General features: G+C 42.0%; 1 protein-coding gene across 1 annotated transcript; it reads right to left on the reverse strand.

Annotated features, from left to right (window-relative positions):
• Nucleotides 1–8,904: 8,904 nt before the first annotated feature.
• On the reverse strand, nucleotides 8,905–16,432 carry LOC102044067 (cytochrome b-c1 complex subunit 7). Its single transcript, XM_005422910.2, has 4 exons — nucleotides 16,292–16,432; nucleotides 15,418–15,489; nucleotides 13,531–13,697; nucleotides 8,905–12,341 (listed from the first exon to the last, which is right to left on the reverse strand). The coding sequence occupies exons 3-4, from the start codon at nucleotides 13,690–13,692 to the stop codon at nucleotides 12,264–12,266; spliced, it is 240 nt and encodes a 79-aa protein (XP_005422967.1). The 5' UTR covers nucleotides 13,693–13,697; nucleotides 15,418–15,489; nucleotides 16,292–16,432; the 3' UTR covers nucleotides 8,905–12,263.
• Nucleotides 16,433–16,545: the final 113 nt, after the last annotated feature.

The raw sequence follows: 16,545 nt of genomic DNA on the forward strand, positions 1-16,545 counted from the left end.
TTTTTTCAGAGTTATACAGACTGTGATAAAATATGCTTTAAAAATCAGATGTTTAAACAAGATGTGCAATCTGCTTATTATTATAGTTTCTACCCCAAGCTGTGAATCAGTGCCTCTTCACTCTGGCAGTCTGAGATTATTTAAGTATATAGGTTTGTGTTCGAGGAAACAGTAAAAATTGTCTACCCAATGATAAATAATTGCTTCTTCTTTAGAAGCACTTGTTATCACCTCCTCATACTGAATATTTTTAGTACTAGCAAAGTATCTTCTTTTCAGCTCCCTTGAGACATCTGTTCTCCATATGGTGGACTTGCCTCTGCTTACACAGCCGGTTTCTGGGAAGGAGTCTCCTGGTATGACAAATTGGAATTATTTCCAGGTCTTCAAACACTCCACTTGTTCCTGACTTGTGTAATTGAGCCTAACAAGTTCTGCAATATTGTACATGTTTTAATCCCTCTTGCCTACCTAATTTTTTGTCATATTACCTCCACTGACAGCAAGCTGCCCTTAAAACATCAACACCAGGCTGTCGGCAGCAAAGAGCCCCTTAGAAGCCAGTGCTGGTGCTGAGCCCTGCTCGGGCACACCCCCCCACCCTGCTGTGCTGCCCCTCTGCTCCTTGAAGCAAATCTGCTGGAAGCAGCACGGTCACCCCATCCTGGCCATGACCATGGGGCTGCCAGCACGGGAGCACAGCCTCTTTGAGCATCTCTGCCAGATCCTTAGCACTGGGACTAGTGCAAGAGAAATGGGGCTACCCCATCTCTATGGGCCACACTATTTGCTTCCTGTGGTTTCTGAACGGTGTTCTATGAAGTGAAGACTCCTACAATCACACAGAAAGGAGGCAGCATTTTTTTTTTCCTCTTTGGTTTGACAGTAAATGCCAGAGGATGAGAGCTAAAAAATAATCATTCATGTTTGTGTGTTAGGCATATAGTTACCCTCTTATTCCCCACTGTAGCCCCTGATGTATGGGTGCTCTCTGACCTTGTGACTATAAAACATATGCACTTTTCAGATATATTTCCTCATGTCTTATTACAGAAACTGCCAGTTTGAATCTTTCTAGAAGCTGTTGCAGGACAAAGAGACACAAAGCTCTGTCAAGTGATTCATTCCACATAACAATCTGATATTGCAAGTAACAGTGGAGGGAAACCACATAGATGATACTTTAGGGGCAAGACTTTCAATAGAGGATGGCACTGAATATTGATACTTCCAACTCATGGTGTTTGTGCATTTTAGTAACACTCAAAGCACCCATTTTCCTTCCATGCTTGGAGAATCAGGTAGGTGCCACACCAGCAGAAGGGAAGAAAGCTGTGTGCATGGGGAGGAGCAGAAGCAGTGTGGGGGGCACTCCAGAGCAGCAGCACTGAGCCCCCAGCATGCTGCTGGAGGTAGGTTATACTGAATGAGCTGTGATTTTGTCTTGAAAATCTAATGCTTTCATTAATTCACAGAGTATTTTCCCCCAGATCCACAGCTAAAACTCCAAGGATACAATATGTGGTCATGAGAAATGTATCTAGCCATACTATTTTTTTTTAAGGTAAATATTAAATCCTTCTTAATTAGAAAGAAGTCAATTGTTTTGGCAGCAAAGTGCCACACACAAAGTACCTGGAGAAGAGAAGTACTCTGGATCCTTCTGAGAACAATGGGGGCAAAGTAAAAGCAGAGTAACCCAGATGAAAACTAAAACCTGAGGAAAAAATGTTTTTCTTAAATCCTTGGTGAGTGAGATATTAACCCACCTGTCTTTTTATTCTTTAAATAAGATATATGGAACAAAGATTTTGTTTCTCACAAATTAGTATGTGGACTTGCTTTTTTGAGAAAACTCAGAAATCTGTATTTTATGGAGCTGCAAATAAACTTTGCTTATGAAGCAGCAGATAGGGCAGATTCAGCAAGCATGTTATTGCTTAGCTTCCACGTATGAGATAATTTCTGCAGCTAAACAATATCAAATGTTTCAGTAAATCACTGCATCATTAAGGACCTAAAGGGCAAAGATGTGTCAAACTGAGTATGCTGCTTTGTCTCAACTTTTCCTACATCCAAGGTTACAGCAGGACAGTTCAGTGGCATACTCCCAAACTCCAAGCCACTGCCAACATTTTCTTAATGGGATTAAATTCTGCCTTGTTACTGTACAAAGACACATTTAAAGTACACTTGGCCATTTATTTGATGTATGATTCTCTTTGGCTGAATTATTAGCCTGGAACTGTGAATAGTAAATTCTTTATTTCATTTCTTGCTATAGTTCTCCTAAAATTTATGCAATTAGCAATAGAGCTTAGTAGAATGGAGAAGTAAGATGGATCACTTAGAAATTTTTCCCTTCTGTTAGTATCTCTATCAATAATTGAATAAATACTGGAAGAAGTAAAGCATATTGATGTACATACAACTAAAAACCATGGAATTGATAAACAGCTGTCCAGAAGGACTCTTCTGAGTTGACACCCTGCCTTCCAGAATTGGAAGGAAGGGAATACATTTGGCAGTAATACTACCCACAGCTAAAACAAGGCACAGGCTGGTCACAGACAGGACTCGGAGGCTGGCATGGAGATGGAGATGGGCATGGAACTTCTGTCAAATTGGGCCTCTGGTACCTTTCTGCTGCAGGCAACACAGCAGCAGGGATCATCCCTACAAAGACATCCTTGGGCCATGACACACATGGCAGCCACAGTCACAGCAGATTAAACATGATGAAAATATTTCTGGTTGCTGCAAACACTAAATTAAAATGTAATTAAAAGGCAGTTTTCTCCCCCTTGAAGCTGGCCAAGAGAACCTGTACAGTGGCCGAGGTTTACCAGGCTCTTTCCTGCCAGCTCAGCAGCAGTGCAGCAGCACAGCACAGCCTGGCTTCCCCTGCCCTGGACCCCGCAGCAGGGACTTCCACCTGCTTCAGCAAATCATGGGGGTGCTGCCTGGTGCAGAGGTGGGCAGGAAATTAGAATGTTGTAATTAGATCTGTTATATGTAAGTGCCATGTCCAGGCAAGTGACACCCCTGCAGGACCCCAGCCAGCAGCTGGAGACCTCTGCATCCCCAGGAGTGGGTGGCTCACCAGAGGGCAGCTGTACGCTGCAGTCTTACACCAGTTGGTATCCACTTGGACACAAACTCTTACTGCAGAGTTGTTAACATCATAAAATACATTCTACAATAATTTCTGAGAACTCCACACTCACCATGAACACATCACAACTGAAACTCTACTCCTGCAATTGTCCTTTGCTTGCTAAAACATTGATTTATTAAAGACTTGATCCTGATCTTATTTTACAGCTATGTAATTCCACTGCCATGACATTATCCCAAAAGACTTTAGAATACAATGCATAAATGTGGAAAAATTGGGAGGATTGCCAAATGGTACATGGGCAGAACATCCCTGGTTCTGATCTTGATACTGAAGACTATAAGCGTGATCCTCCCTTCTTGAAGACTGGTAGAAACCAGGGCATGTGTATGTTGCAATTGCAAGGGTAAATATGAGAGGTTAATTAAGATAATGACTTCTATCATAGATCAGTGTTGTCTTTCATTTGTTTATATTCTGAAAAACTTCCCATTTCTGTGTATACCAAGGATGTGTATACCATATCCTACCAAGGATGTACGTTGATGACTAACTGTGCTTTGTAATGAAGCACAGTTGTCCAGCTCCTTCCCACAAAGGAACAAGTCAACACTACCAGGGTCTGCACTGCTAACAAGGACTGCAGCGCCTCCAGTGCAAAAGCCACCATTGGTAGAATTAAAACAAATTTATGGCAAAAATTAAAACATTTATATTTTAACATCTCCAGACTTTATTAGGTGTTCTTTATACAGTCATCTGGTATGTTTAAAGGGTGAGCAATCATATAAAAGGAAATATGGTCATAACTGATTGAAGTAATAAAACCCTGAAACTAAATAACATCTCATAACTCATTACACAGCATATATTAGATTTCATTACATCAGTATATGACTTAGTAGTAAATTCTCCTGTTGGTCATAAACCTCTAAAGTGTTGTCATCCTGAAAAATGAAATTAAAAAAGGGAAGAAGACAATGCCAGGACATTCTGGTGGTGCTTGTACTGTTACAGCACAGCCCCACCTTGCGTCAGGGTGAGCTGGCCTTGATTGGTGATGCTGGAGATGGGTGATGTGTTTTTCCCTACTGTTATGATTGTGTCCAGGACAAAGCCAACCCTCCACCTAGGGCATTGGCATTGCCAGGGGGTCATTTTTGTGTAGCTGACCTAATACTGAGCTTGTCACCCTTGTGTGCTGATGAAGCCACCTGCATCTCTGGCACTGGGCAGCCCTTGCAAGGGTGGTGGCTGAGTACACCCTCCCTGAGTGCATCTCTGTCTGTACAGGGGTTCAGGAACCTCACTGGTTCCTGAACTGGTTCCTGGCAGGTGGTGGGGAAGCAGCAAAGTGCTGGTAACAGAGGACAGAGCCATGGGCTTGGAGCCTGTGTTCCCTCTGCCGTGGCACTGGGCAGCGTTAGCTGCTGCTGCTGTTTGCTGCTCACCACCCCAGGCAGGCCATGTGGGGGTGGTTGCTGCCATCCAGCTTCCTCACCCTCCCTATGCTTTCCCCTGCCCTTGTTCACAGCCTGAGGCACAGCTGCAAGCTGGCAAACATGGATCTGTCACATGCCCTGGGCTGCAGGGAGCTGGATGGACACCCCAGATACTCACCACTTGGACTGATGCACGGCTGGACCCCAGTGGGACTGTGATCTGGGGCTCTCAGAAGGGGCCTTGGAGAGGCAGTTCACCAATTCATGTTACCCATGGAAACACCAGCATGGGAGATTTCCAAAATCCCCTCTCTTTCTAAGGCTGAAGCATCTCCCAGCTGAATTCCAAAGGCCATTCAGGATGCTGATACCTTCCCAAATCCTTCAAGGGGCTGAGCAGAGGGTCACTGATGACCTGAGCATGCTCCATGAATCCAGTGACCTGGTGGTGTGTTTAAGGGAGGTAGCAGTCACATGCAACGAGGAGAGGAGACGGGCTTACTTCTGGCATAAACTCGCCATTCCCACTGCTTGTTTGTGCTACAAACAGAAAATGCTTCAGAGAAACTGCACAAAAATGAACCTTGGAGCTGGGGACAGGCTCTGGTAAGTGTTTGAGTCACCCAGCTACAGCGTCAGGGACCTGCTCCCCATCTTCTTGCAGCTCCCAGAGTCATGAACTCTTGCTGCGCTGCAGCACAGCACCTACACCTCATCTGGAGCTCTGTCCTCCAGCTGCTCAGGCCAGGTCTGAGCAGGGGACCAGCCCTGCGGCTGGGAAAGCTGATTTCCCCCAGGGCCAGCAAAGTGGCAGTTTTTACCCAGGTTGCCTCTTTCCACTTGAGTGTAAGGGCTGGTATCTGCTTCCTCAGGATCAGATGGGTTTCTGCTAGTGAGGTGGGCAGCAGGTCCCTCATTCTAGGCTAGGAGATTCTGCTAAAATGATTTCTGAGCAGATTTGCTAGGATCAGTCCACAGCAAATCCCTTGCTGCAGGGCTCATCTCTATGCAGCATAGCTCAGGTTTGAGATAGGCTCTGAGACACATCCACTCAGGCACAAGCAGAGACTGTTGTGGCTCTTGGTGTCAGCTGTGAACAGTGGATCTTCCTCTCTACAATTCCCCAAAAAGCTTTTATGTTGTTTCATTTGAGAACCAACATCCCCTCCTCCATCTGACAGCTTATAATTACCCAGGGCAACTGATCAGCAACTACACCATTTGCAACATCTGGGAGATCTTAAGGCAGATCCCAGTCCAAGCTGCACTGATGTAATTGTTTTGCTGGGTGAAGGATGATAACTCTCCTCACTTAAGATTATACTCCTTCAAAATAGTCCAATGGTTTTTTTGAGGCTCACTTATGTCAACACGTGCTTTATTGTGCCTTATGTGTTTTTAAAGTGCTGGGTGGAAGTTGCTGGAGGAGAAGTCCCCTTTCAAAGCATACTTCCTCTTGTTCTTTTTGAAGTACTGTTGAATAAGGCTTTAATGGCTGTTTTGGACATGTTCAGATGCACCACTGGATTTGGTATACTTATGAAAAGCTAAGGATGGAAATTCATGAAAGAGATCCCCCAGAACTCCAAAGGTGAAGGTGACTGCACCTCTCCTTTCCATGAGAAAGCGCAAGAGTCTGTGACCAGATAAAAATCAAAGCTGTACTTCTGAAAGGAAATATGGTCTGTTACTTTTATTTTTCTCTAGATTTTTTTGTGTTGTTGCTATATAAAATATATAAATAAAACATGTCTAGCTGCTGTCAGTGCAGCCCCATGTCCTGACTTTGCCCTGGCCTAGGTGCCCAGCTGCTCCTAGGCAGGGATGACTGCCTCCACAGAGCTCTGAAATGATGATCTCACCCTTCCTCTGGTACCTTGGCTTTTGCAGCGTGCAGAGCAGGGCTGAGCCAAGCCTCACCTGGCAGCAGGATGCATCTTGCTTTTTAGCAGAGCCACCTCTACCCTGCCATGACAGTGTGGGGAGCTCCAGCAGGCTGGCTGAGTGCTGAGCATTGCTGAGGGCTCACTTGCACATTGATGGAGTTTTCACCCACCTTCTTCAGGATGAGAGACTGCACTGAGAAACGTGGAGAACTTGGAGAATTTTTAGTTAATTGAAGCAAACCAAACAGATCAAGCTGCTTTTATGACTATTTCATAATAGTATCTTTTTAAACTAATACTCCACTGGGGAACGCAACTTGCAGACAGAAAACCCTCTGAAGTGCCTCGAAGAGATCTGAGCTTTGGACTCTGAACTTTGCTGCTTATAAACAATCATTTCAATCTGCTAGGCCACAGTGGGAGTATGAGGCTTCATAAAAGGGCTTAGGTGTTGGAATACTGAGTGCAGCAGTGCTTAACTCCATGTCTCACTATGCAGCCGCCCCTTGCAATCCAGAAGATTTAGACACAAAGAACCAGATCCATGCAGGCCAGTGGGGAACCACTTTAGGAAGGGCTGAGGAGAGCACAGCCCAGCTGTGCTGAGTTACCTCCTTCTGATCAGGTTTCAGGCTCCAGGTCCTTTCCCAGCACAGGAACCAAAGCAGCACACTCTCATAAAGCAGCAACAACAATTCCAGCACTTGCTTAGGCTTTGGAAGAGAGATCCAGTGCTCCTCTTTTCAGCAGAGATGTAAGCATCCAAAACTCAGACCTACCCTGTAACTGTGGGGGCATCTTCTTGAAGATGTTCTGGTTTTCATGAAAGAGACAGTTGAGGTTGGGCCACAGGAGGTGGATTCTGAAGCCATGTCTGGGCACCCTGGAGGCAGGGGAAGGACAGCTTGGGTTCCACTCACAGTAAGGTTCAGTGGATGATCTTTAAATATTCTTTAGGGAAAACTTAAGCCTCAAAGAGTGCCATGAACTTGGCATTCCCAAAGTTAGAACACACAGGTGTCACTCTCTGCAATGGCCTGAAAAGCACCTTTGCCTTTGTCAAACTACCTCATACCTCTCTCCACATGCTTATACTCAGTGGTCCCATTTCCCAAAATTTATTAAACCACATGTTTGCACATAAATGCATCAACTCCACCTCATCCTCAGCATGCACCTCCAAAGCAGGCAAAGGGGATTGAGGTCAATTTATACTCCCTATACTTCCTTCAGATCTCTGCACATGATTCCCTAATCCTGGGTCTACCTCAACCCCTCACCCATCCTGCATTCCTCACTCAAGCCCCTGGCCTATCTCCCTGATCCAGTGCCAGGGCTCAGGTACTACAGGAGAGAGCAGGGCAGAAGCTGGTGGGCAGTAATTGCCCAGACAGGCAAGTGCCTCTAGGCAGGTGGAGTCAGGCATTGCCCTTGTTTTGAAGCACATCATAAACCAGCCTGGATAAAAGCTCTAAGCAACTGATTTGAGTCCTCGTGTCTCCTGGTATAGCTTATCAGATCTTTCATAGCAGAAGAGAGATAACCAAAAGAATTAATAGTCCCACTTGCACTCCAGAAAATATGTAAATATTATGTAAAATATGTAAGCATTCACCAGGAAGGGAACTGTGAATCCACATCTTTTGTGAAGAAAAAGTAATTGAGCTGACAGGCTGCCAGCATAACCTAGCATTAAATCACCAGTGAGCAGAAGGCATTGAGGGCTCCTTCTCCAGACATGTCTTAACACATACCTTGCCAGGAAGGCAGAGGTGCAGATGCTTTCTGCACCTTGGGACAGCACACTTCCCTGTCACCTCATCCCAGTAACATCAGCAGAGGTTCTGGCTGAGTCAGGGACTTCTTGACACTGAAGGAAGCTTACAGCTCCACATGGCCTGCAGGGGAGTTTGAGGAAGCAGTTTAGGGATCAGGCCCCATGGTATTTAGATGCTAACACAAACTGTTTACAATAAAGTTCGTGGCCTACAATTTTTCAAGATGCTAGCCCTTTGGGCCCTAGATAGCCAAGAGAGGTTATGAGAAGTGAAGTCACTCTGGTGTCACCCTGGAGGGGTTGCCTCTGCCTGTTCTGCTGCCCAGGAACAGCCCTTGCCCTGGCCACAGTTTCAGTCCATGAAAACCGACTGCCAACACTGGAGAAATCCTGAAGGTCACCTCTGACCTTTGCTATCTAGAGAAAAAATGCCTCAAGTCAGAATGTGTTTACCATACTAATGCTAAAACGCTTCCACTAAAATGACAAGCACGATGTTTCATCAAAATTCTTATGGGATTTGTATCTGCTGTAGCTCTCTTTCAGATGGAAGTTGGATGTAAAACAAGCATATGTTTCTTGTTACAGTGCTGAAAAAAATCCATTGTTTTGGGGTTGACCAATTCAAAATTTAAGGAAATCAGTCTGACATAGCAAACATGATCTTCAGCAATCAAAATGTATTCTTATATTTCATTATGTATTTAATAAACAGAACTTCAAGTGAAGCACAGGTTTGCTCAAAAGTGATGAAGAATAATTTAAGCTAAAACTATCATCAAACTGCAATGTCAGCTCACACTCTTAAATTTTACACACATAATTTGGATGTGGTGAACTACAAAAACACCTCAGTAATTTATGGAATCCCTACAAAATTTATATCCAAAAAACTACATTAACAAAGGTGAAGGTTTCCTGAAATCAGGAATAAGGACATGCAAGATTTGCTGTTGCATTGTACACGATGATATGACCTTAAATTGCAGGTTCACATTTTAGGCACTCTTCTCATTCAGAAACTGTTTCAGAAAAGTACCAGGTACAGGCTACAAATACATCATCTTCTATGTAAGTATTTTTGCACTTACCACCAGAGGAATGAGGACAGTGAGAATCCCTGTGAAATTTGCTCCTGCTACCACCACCTGTAGTAACTATTGTGTGTATGGATAAATACCAACACTTACACCTAATATTTTCAGAACCAATGAACTGAACCCAGACATAGATGTGATTACTCTGCACTTCTGCAGATGTAGCTCTAAGCAGAGATATATTAGCAAAATTCTCATGGAGCTTCTGTGAACTAAGTGTCTTGCTTAGTATTACAGAAGAACCTTGTGATAGCTGAATAAAGAAATCATAGTTCTCCAATGCAGAGTGTTCTTTCCTTCTGCATCAGACTCATTTTTCTCTTCTTTCCTTTTCCCTTTCCCCTTCCTTTTTCCTTTCCCCTTTCCTTTCCTTTCCTTTCCTTTCCTTTCCTTTCCTTTCTCCTTTCCTTCCCCCTCTAGCTATCTGACCCCCTTTACTCTTACTAAGCTTTTCCTTAAAATGAGGCAGCTTTGCAGATAGCAAGCTGATGGCTGCACAGGCTGGGATGATTCAGAGAGCAGGATCCCACAGAGAGATGGACAGGTGGGGTAGAATCAATACAGTGAAATTGCAGCTCTGAAACTCCATTTTTGCAAATGCATTCCTTCCCATCCCACACATTTTTAAGCATTCAAAATTGGGAATCAGGCTGACCTTCCAGCTTGTCACCAGCAGGATTCAAATCTTACATACAAGAAAACTCCCATTTCTTCTGGCTAAGATTAATGCTTGTCAACTCAGTGTGCATAGAGGAGAACACCAGAAGGTGAAACATGAAATGTCTCCCAAGCTACTCATTCATTAGCCAGTAGCAGAAGCATACAGATCTCACACCACATATCCTAAAGAAGAGTTTGGTCTCTAACACAAAGCTTCTATAGCTCCTGGTTCCCAGGCAATAGATGCCACTCTTACACCAACCTCCCTCTTCCCTACTTCTCATCATTTTTAGATACTACTAAATGTTTCAAATGCACACCATCTCTGCCAAAAAATGGTAAATAACATTTTCCTTACTAATAGCCTTCCAAGATACAACTAGACAATAGTAAATTTTTCAAAATGCTTTGACAGAAGACTACTTCAGACATTATGGAAATTTAAAGTTAAAAATTATCAATCCAAATCAGAAGCATCTGAAAACTCATCTAAATGAAGCTTCAGTGAACAGGAAAGCTCTTGACAGCTTAGCTCTTAACAGGATAGTTTCCTTTTTCCTCTCTCCCTTAAGGTGCCCAAAAGAACACTTGGAGAGATGCTTTTATTAACTTCTACTACTCATCTCTGACTATTTAAGATGTTACATTTGAGAGTAAAGTGATTTCAGATGGTTTAGGCCAACTGTGGTGCGGCCGCTTTTCTCTTCCCTCAAAGGTCAGCCTATTTTTAAGCACCTTGTGCCAACAAAGCCCTTTTGTATAAAGCAAGTAATTTTTGACAGGCTTTTTTCTTAATCAAAACCTGTAGTCAAATAAGCAGATTCTAGCTTTAGGAGAAATTTGACCAGCTATGCTTTTGAAGTACTACTTTCACTATGTAATTAAGTCTTCTAATATAATTCTAAGAGATAATGAAATAGTTCTAATTTCATTAGAAAGCTAGATTCTAATAATTCCATAAAGAGAACTGTGAAACTTCGTGCCCTATTTGTCTCTTGGAAGAAAATCATGAAGTTCCTAAAAACACATCAAATTATGTATGGTTCAATTATTAGATTTTACTCCAGGAGAAAAACGAAACCTCAAATTCTTAATATATTTTCCATGCAGACTTTAGAGGAATATTGGCAATGAAGGTATTTTTGCAGAATTTTGTTTTGCCACATCAGGCTGTCAAGTTCTGAGGGATCGCTGTATACATCCTACAGATGTAAGGGACTTAAGCAAGCAAGGGAATGTTAGCAACAGAGTTATTATTTGGGCATACCAATTAAAAACTGCAGAGGTGGTTTGCTCCTTTTTCTTTTGGTAAACTGAGTGTTGTATTTGGCAGACAAGCATGCACAACAAAAGGAGAAAAGCAAACCTTGAGGCCATCATGCAAGATTCTGTATTTTATGCAGAAGGTTACACAACAGGCTCTGAATTTCATGCTTTATACCAGTATCTGTCTCAAATTCACACTACCATTGAATTACAGAAGACTAAACTCCAGGTTTTCAGCCAGTAAGGGCCAGTATTTTCTGGATACAAATCACTAAAAACCAGAGCATGCTTTAGGTGATGAAACAAACCCGTGAGAAGTTAACTGTGTTAAGTGCTATGTTTAAAGCACATCAGAATACCACTTTTACTCTTTAAAAGAATAAAAAGTCTCAAAAACCTGAAGTGAGACAGTCATTATGGTTTACATGAAAATAGTTTTTAAGGCTTAACAATGTACATGGTATAAAAAGTTAGTGAAACATTTCCTATTTTATGATGAAGGAATCATCTATATTTTCCATTTTTACAATATATATCTGCTTGGATGCACAGAATATTACACTCTGCTGTCTCACAATACCATTGTAACATCAACACTGGTTCAGTATTGTTGTCCACAGTGATAACTGATGAATGAATATTAAATCCTCTTTAACATAAAGAGAGCAACTAGCACCAACAGCCTTGAACATTTCTTACCTAATTCTACTACTGCAGAAAACAGCTGTATGATGAAAAGAGCAAGAATCAAAAGCTGGAATGAAGACTACATACCACTAAGCTAATGTGTAATGTATATGCTCACAGGAAAGATCCGAACATTAGCTTGTTAACATTTAGAAAGAACTCTTCCAAGATTTTTATAGCTTGACATGTTTATTTTAGTTGGATGATCAGACTCAATGAACAAGCTGAAACAGTATTCCTCAGCCCCACAACTGCCTCCCTATGGACTTCTACAACCAAATGTTTAAAAGATCAGAAATATCTAGATATTTGCATGAAGTGATTCAATAGTTACTTCTTGTTCCATGCTTCCCTTTCTTGTCTTTCACGGATTACTTCTTTTAGATATGGTTCAAGATAACGGTGATCCTGAAAAAGAAGAGATATATAGAAGAAATATATTTAAACTTACAGCAAGGTGCAGAAACATCTCAAGTCATTCCTACAGATTATTTCTTTCTCATTCATTCCTAGGTTTGACTAAAGACCAACCTATCAAGGAAAACAAACAAACAAACAAAAAATCCAGCCTTACTTACCGTGAAAAGGCAAACTTTGTATCTGCCAAGTCTGTGATGACAAGTTCTCTACTGCAGCAACCACTAATTCCTAATACCTCATCAATATTAGCAGGCAAAGTGATGCTTCCAGCTGTGCCTTTAGAAACAGTGTTCCTTTTGGCAGATACTCAAATGTACTAGATCCACTTTAATTAGTTCAAAGTCCAACAAAAATACTCTAGATAATCTCTTTTTGAGCATAACTTCTCAACAGCACTGTAAACTTGTATTTGATAGAACACCCTGACCATATTTAACACTTACAAAGCAAACTGCTGCTTGGGGAAATATGTGACCAATTATTCAATGCAGCAGTTACCTAAATATGACCTATGGGACTAAAAGAAACAACCTCTGCTTATTCAGAGATGCATTAATACCTTTATACTCTCCTATAATCAAAAGTTTGACGATAAAATTCCTCTCTGCCAGGTAATCTGGAGAAAGCTGAGGTGGACAGTGATGCAAAGTCTGTCAACCAATTCATTACCAAAAAATAAAATTTAGTTACATCTGATAAGGAAAGTGCAGTTTGTTTTTTTAAAGTACAAGGTGGCACTTATTTTAATGCATGATTTCCCTTCAAATTATTCTTCTTTGGCACCTTCATGAATAAAAGCTTTGGCTCAAGATTTTCTGCAAGATTAAGAAATTAATCAGAAAAGCAGGAGAACTTTTTTAAGAATTTCAAAGCTATTTACATTGTATTTCTTTATCTGACAGCTTGGAAGAAGTATTTTGTCTGAACACAAACAATGTGCTGTGATTCTGAGGTGCACCTTAAGCTTCTGTCATCCTGAGAAAAATTTAGTAATTCAAACAGAAAACCAGATTTTTAAACTGCAATCCAAAGTGTTTTCCAGAGGTATTCCATGAGCTACTGACTCATTCACTATAAAGAACATGTGAACATGTGTCTCCCCAGAGAATGAAATCCCAATCACCAGCCCCAGCGGTGCCATTTAAGAGCTGCCCCTTGAAACACTGCATGTACATACCTCTTCATACTTCACCCACTGGTCTTTGGGAAGGATCTGATGTTTCAAGCTTAAGTCCAGCGCTCGTTTTATGCGGAACACTCTCTCGTTGTACAGATGCTCTGGAAGTCTCTTCAGTGCTTCTTTCACATCATCATCTTCATACAATGTATCATCCCGCATTAATCCTGCACCAAGGAGAATTTACAGTACCACTGAATAAATGCTCTTCAGTAAGACTGAGGATTGACAATTGCCCATGTACCATGGGCAAAACACTTCCAGCACAAAATTATTAAGAAAAGTCAAACTAATCCAGGAGAGGCACTAATTGCTCAGAGAGAACATGCAATCCTAAACACTGACTTTCACAGACTCCATTTACTTTTTTCACTCCTTTTCCTAAAAAGGAATAAGGAAAATGGGTATTTAATTCAATGTGTTTCATGAAAACATACATATACAGAAAAAAAACTTCCCTGGATCTAAGGGGTGAACTTCTGTGCATCTGATTTTGTATCTCTGTAAAAGATGTCCAGGTAAAGGGTTTTTGAGAGCTCTGAATCCATTAGAGTCAGTCAGCCACAGATGAGACTCCCTCAGTACTGAAGAATTTTTCTCTGAACTGCCCTGTTCATGATGACCAGACCTCTGCTGACTATATGAAGCTATGGAAACCCAAAGCTCTATCTTGGTGCGTGAGCTCCAAATTAGAAGTTAAATCAGAGAGAAACACCCACCCAGTCTTCTCAAAACTAATCACACTCCCACACCTTCTGTGGAACAAAGGATTCTTGAAATTCAACCAACCTTTCTGTAAGGTCCAGTATTAACAAAATAGGACAAAATATTACTTCTGTGGCATTCCAAGGTGATTACTACAATATACCAACTGACTTGTGGTTAAAGGTTTTCATCTCATGTGACTGATTTGGCAGTAGTGTCTCAATAAAACAAAAATTTCATTTGAGTCACATATTTTTAAATTCAGTTTTGTAATTTATTTCAAAGGCACAGGAGTACTGCTGCTAGTTTAATCACTATATTACATTTAGCGCTTCTCTAATTTATTACTGGCATTTCCAGAGAAGCAGTAGAAGTAAGAATTTCAGCAGACAGGCATTATAAAAGAGGAATTAAGCACTGCATCTCTGGAGGAAGGACCTAAGCTACTTGTTTACAGTTTTCTTGCATTTTTTTTCTAACTTCCCCAGGGCAGGTATGTTAACTTCCTTTAAGAGATTTGTTTGTATTGTGGTGAGCAATAAATTGCAGCATCTAAATACTCAGATTCTTGTCATACAAGAACAGTTCTGCCATCTAAATGGTTGAAACAAACTTGGTAACAACTCTGAATAAACTGAAGGCAATACCATTAATGGACCCTCTTCTCCATAAGGAAGTCCTGTTTTGACATCTATTCCACCACTGTGCAGGCCAGAGTGATGCCAGCTGAAGTTATGGTGACACAAAGGGCAGAACAACTATAATCCTTTTTGCACTTTGGATACTCTGCATAAGTACTGCAGATAGGCTGACTACTATCAGTGGGAACCTCTCCAGTTTCAAGGGCAGTCTGTGGGGTAGAAGACACTGGCTGGCGAAAGTGACTCGGTGGGGAAATGTAAATAACTGAGTTTTCAGGACTGCTTTGTGAAAGTTTTTTCAACTGCCCCAGCCTGGCCTTAGCTGTTATAAGTTAATTCACTGGGACATGAGCAAACACAGAAATAATGGAAATAACAGAAATAATTGAAGCTATTGCCAACTTTTTTCCGCCACAGAAGTAGTAGCTAGTTTTGATCAAAAGGACTTATGCCAATCTGCATGTACATATGCCAGCTATGAACCACAACCAGTTTGAGAACTGTTACATTTGTAATTTTTAAAACTCAGTGAAACACTTACCATATTTGTTAAACCCAGCTGCATTATAATACCACTTGCAAATCCTTTCAAACAGGCGACCACCTCCTGCAACTGAACATGCAAACGAACATGAACATCAGTTGCACAGCAAGGTAAAATTCAACATTTACATAGTACTGTGCAGTACACAAATATTTGCTGGCCTCCCACACATGCAGCAATGTAACATTGCATCAAGTTTGAATTTGACCATACATGACTTGGCCTCCACTTCTCAGTATCCCATAACTAACACTGAACTCATTACATACAAGAGTTTAACCCACTTCACTAAATCTGAATATTAGGCTGCTTTAAGACTTGGGAAAATGCTGCCAATTCCTCATCAAAGACAGCAACAAAACTCTTAGACTCCATAATACTTAAATGAGCCAAAGCCATAGTGTCTGCAGAAAGCAAAACCATCAGGCTTTTCCAATAATTTATCTAGGTTCCTTGGCTGTCGCTATGTGACTTCAAGCCCAGCTATTATTATACTGTTAAACTTCTGCTCTCCTCTCCAGATACTTAAATGCTATTCCTTTTTCAAGGGGCTGTCAAAGTCAACCATGAAATCCACACTAAAACCTCAAAAAACCCCCAAACAACAACAAAAAAATTAATCAGACAAAAAAAAAACCAAAAAAGCCAGACCTCCACGCCACATATAGCACGTTCACCTTCCTTTAAATGTGGTTTGGGACGGCAGAGGTGCTTTTACACATAAGCAAATACCTCAACAAAGGGTCTAGAAGGCCACGAACGGCACGACACGGGCAACGCAGTGCGGGCGAGCTGTTTTACGCGACTTTTAAGTCATCTGTCTTACCAGGTTATCCCCAAAACACCCCAAAAGAGTTCATTAGAGCACTACCTCAGCAGGTTGCTTAGTTACTCCTTCGTCCTTCAGGGCCAGACAAGGAATAACTTTAGCCCGAATGCGCGCCGAGGGCGTACCCGCGCAGGACAGCAATGCCCGAGGCCCCTCAGGAGCAGCCCAAGGCTTCCTCTAGTGCTCCGGAGCGCTCTCTGCGCCCAGGAAGCTCAGCTATGGGGGCCAGGCTCCGTCCGCCGCCGCGGGAAGGCGGCGAGGAGACTCGCCCGGCGACTGTGGAAACGGCACTCGCT

This window comes from Geospiza fortis, unplaced genomic scaffold, assembly GCF_000277835.1.
Source record: "Geospiza fortis unplaced genomic scaffold, GeoFor_1.0 scaffold7, whole genome shotgun sequence".
NCBI classification, from domain to species: Eukaryota; Metazoa; Chordata; class Aves; order Passeriformes; family Thraupidae; genus Geospiza; species Geospiza fortis.